The following is a 2,271-nucleotide window of genomic DNA, read 5'->3' as shown; positions in this document are numbered from 1 at the left end:
GGGGGGGCGGAGGCCCTCCCTCATGGATGTCCCCCTTCACAGGTGTCCATCATCAGCCTGGTGGCCAACTGGATGGGCTACTCGGAACTAGGACCCATCAAATCCCTGCGGACACTGCGGGCCCTGCGCCCCCTGCGGGCACTGTCCCGATTCGAGGGCATGAGGGTGGGTGCTGAGTGAGACGGGGTGGGGGTCCCCCCATGTCTGTACTCTGGCCACAGCTAGGGGGAAGCAGAGGCCAGCTCTGTGGGGGAAGACATCCTACTTCCCTGCATGCCCCCCCCCATCCCCCAGTTCCTGCTCCCAGATGCCCTGTCCAGCGGGTCCTGAGTGTTGAGCTCCACCACTGGGGATGGGGCCCTCAGAGGCACCGGGGCAGGAGGAGGAGGAAGGAGAACAGATCTGTGGGTTCTCGGTGATGCCAGTGGCCATATGGGTATCCTGCCCCAATCTTAGGCTGGGTCCCCAGGGCTCTGAGCCCGCCCGCCTCCATGAGCTTGGGTCACCCTGAGGTCAGAGAGGATCCCTCAGGCCCCCAAGAGTAGAAGTGACAGGTGAACAGGGGTGGTGGTGGCGGGGAGTGGGGGGGCTCGGAGGGAGGCAAAGGGGCTTCCCAGGGGAGGACTGCTGGGAACGGTCCAGCCTGGGGGACAAAGCGGGGAAGACAGCTGGTGGTGGCCAGCTTTAGGCTGTAGCCACGAGACCCCTCCGGTTCCTTCAAAGAGCCCAGCCTCTGACCCTAAGCCAGGGTGTCTCCCAGCAGAGGGGAAGTAGCCCGCCCTCAGTCACACACCTGGTGCATGCCGCAGCCTGAAACTGAACCCCCCCAGGGCACACACCCCTGCCTCCCGCAGTGCCACCCACTCCGTCTGGAGTTTACCCGCAGCTTCTACTTCCCAATGGACCCGTCTCAGCTTCGGCCTGGCCCAAAATAGTTGGGGTTGGCCCCGTGCACCCAGGCAGGCTTGGTCAGGGGTGGGGGAGGACTGGGGCTCCATCCCAGGGGCACTGCTGTTTTCCAAGAGCCCTGTGGCTGGTTGCTTGTGAGCAGTTGAGCAAGGGGCTGGGGTCACGTGGGCCAAGTTTCCTATGGGGGCTGAGGAAGGAGTGTTTGTCTCCTGCCTGGTGACGCGTGGCGAGCCACTTCTAGAGAAACCTCCAGCCAAGCAGAGCAGCTCTCCAACCACACACACACACACACACACACACACACACACACACACACACCACATACACACATACACCACACACACACACACACGCAACCTCTCCCCCTTGGCTCTGGCTCAGACTGCCCCTCCACCAAGAAGCCCACCCCAATTCCCAGCCCGGCCCAGCCCTGGCCCCTGGTGATGGTATAGGTAGGGAGCATTCCTCAGAGACCAGGGCCTGTTGGTGACAGCCCCCGCCCCCAGGTGGTGGTGAACGCTCTCCTGGGGGCCATCCCGTCCATCATGAACGTCCTCCTGGTCTGCCTCATCTTCTGGCTCATCTTCAGCATCATGGGGGTCAACCTGTTTGCCGGCAAGTTCTACTACTGCATCAACACCACCACCTCGGTGCGCTTCGAGATCTCCGAGGTCAACAACAAGTCCGAGTGCGAGAGCCTGATGCACACGGGCCAGGTCCGCTGGCTCAACGTCAAGGTCAACTACGACAACGTGGGCCTCGGCTACCTCTCCCTCCTGCAGGTGGTAAGTGCCCGCCCAGGCCCTCATGGCCCCTGGGCCACTGCTGCTCCTCGTTCAGGGTCGCCAACGCTGTCCCTGAGGCTCTGCGGTCCAAGGGCGGGGGCAGGAGGGGTGGCTGAAGAGGGGAGGGATGCTCACGGGTGATGGAAGCAGGGAGAGGCCCGCGCCCCCTCTCACCCCGACTCCCCATCTCAGGCCACCTTCAAAGGCTGGATGGACATTATGTACGCAGCTGTGGACTCCCGAGAGGTGAGCATGGAGCTCCCTGCCGAAGCACAGGGAGAGGGGCCGGGAAGACAGAGGGGTGCATCCGGCCCCCGCCCCTGGGGCTGAGGACCCTGAGGGTGAGAGGGGTCCACCTCCGGGCCTCGGCCTGCCCTGTCCACCCTGTGCCGTGGCCCCACAGGTAGAGGAGCAGCCGACATACGAGGTGAACCTCTACATGTACCTCTACTTCGTTATCTTCATCATCTTCGGGTCCTTCTTCACCCTCAACCTCTTCATCGGCGTCATCATAGACAACTTCAACCAGCAGAAGAAGAAGATGAGTGTCCAGCCGGCCCGCCCCTCCCCCTCCCCC

General features: G+C 63.2%; 1 protein-coding gene across 1 annotated transcript in view; it reads left to right on the top strand.

Annotated features, from left to right (window-relative positions):
• SCN4A (sodium voltage-gated channel alpha subunit 4) overlaps positions 1 to 2,271 on the top strand; it is a 27,245-nt gene that overhangs the window by 20,504 nt on the left and 4,470 nt on the right. The window contains exons 18-21 of the mRNA XM_004707276.1: positions 43 to 165; positions 1,416 to 1,694; positions 1,887 to 1,940; positions 2,098 to 2,235. Coding sequence (XP_004707333.1) covers positions 43 to 165; positions 1,416 to 1,694; positions 1,887 to 1,940; positions 2,098 to 2,235 — 594 coding nt within the window. The remainder of the gene's footprint in view (positions 1 to 42; positions 166 to 1,415; positions 1,695 to 1,886; positions 1,941 to 2,097; positions 2,236 to 2,271) is intronic.

This window comes from Echinops telfairi, unplaced genomic scaffold (assembly GCF_000313985.2).
Source record: "Echinops telfairi isolate 266 unplaced genomic scaffold, ASM31398v2 ScPeMD7_7458;HRSCAF=8496, whole genome shotgun sequence".
Lineage (NCBI taxonomy): Eukaryota > Metazoa > Chordata > Mammalia > Afrosoricida > Tenrecidae > Echinops > Echinops telfairi.
The sequence above is the reverse complement of the archived record's forward strand: the minus strand, read 5'-3'. Positions and strand labels throughout refer to the sequence as shown.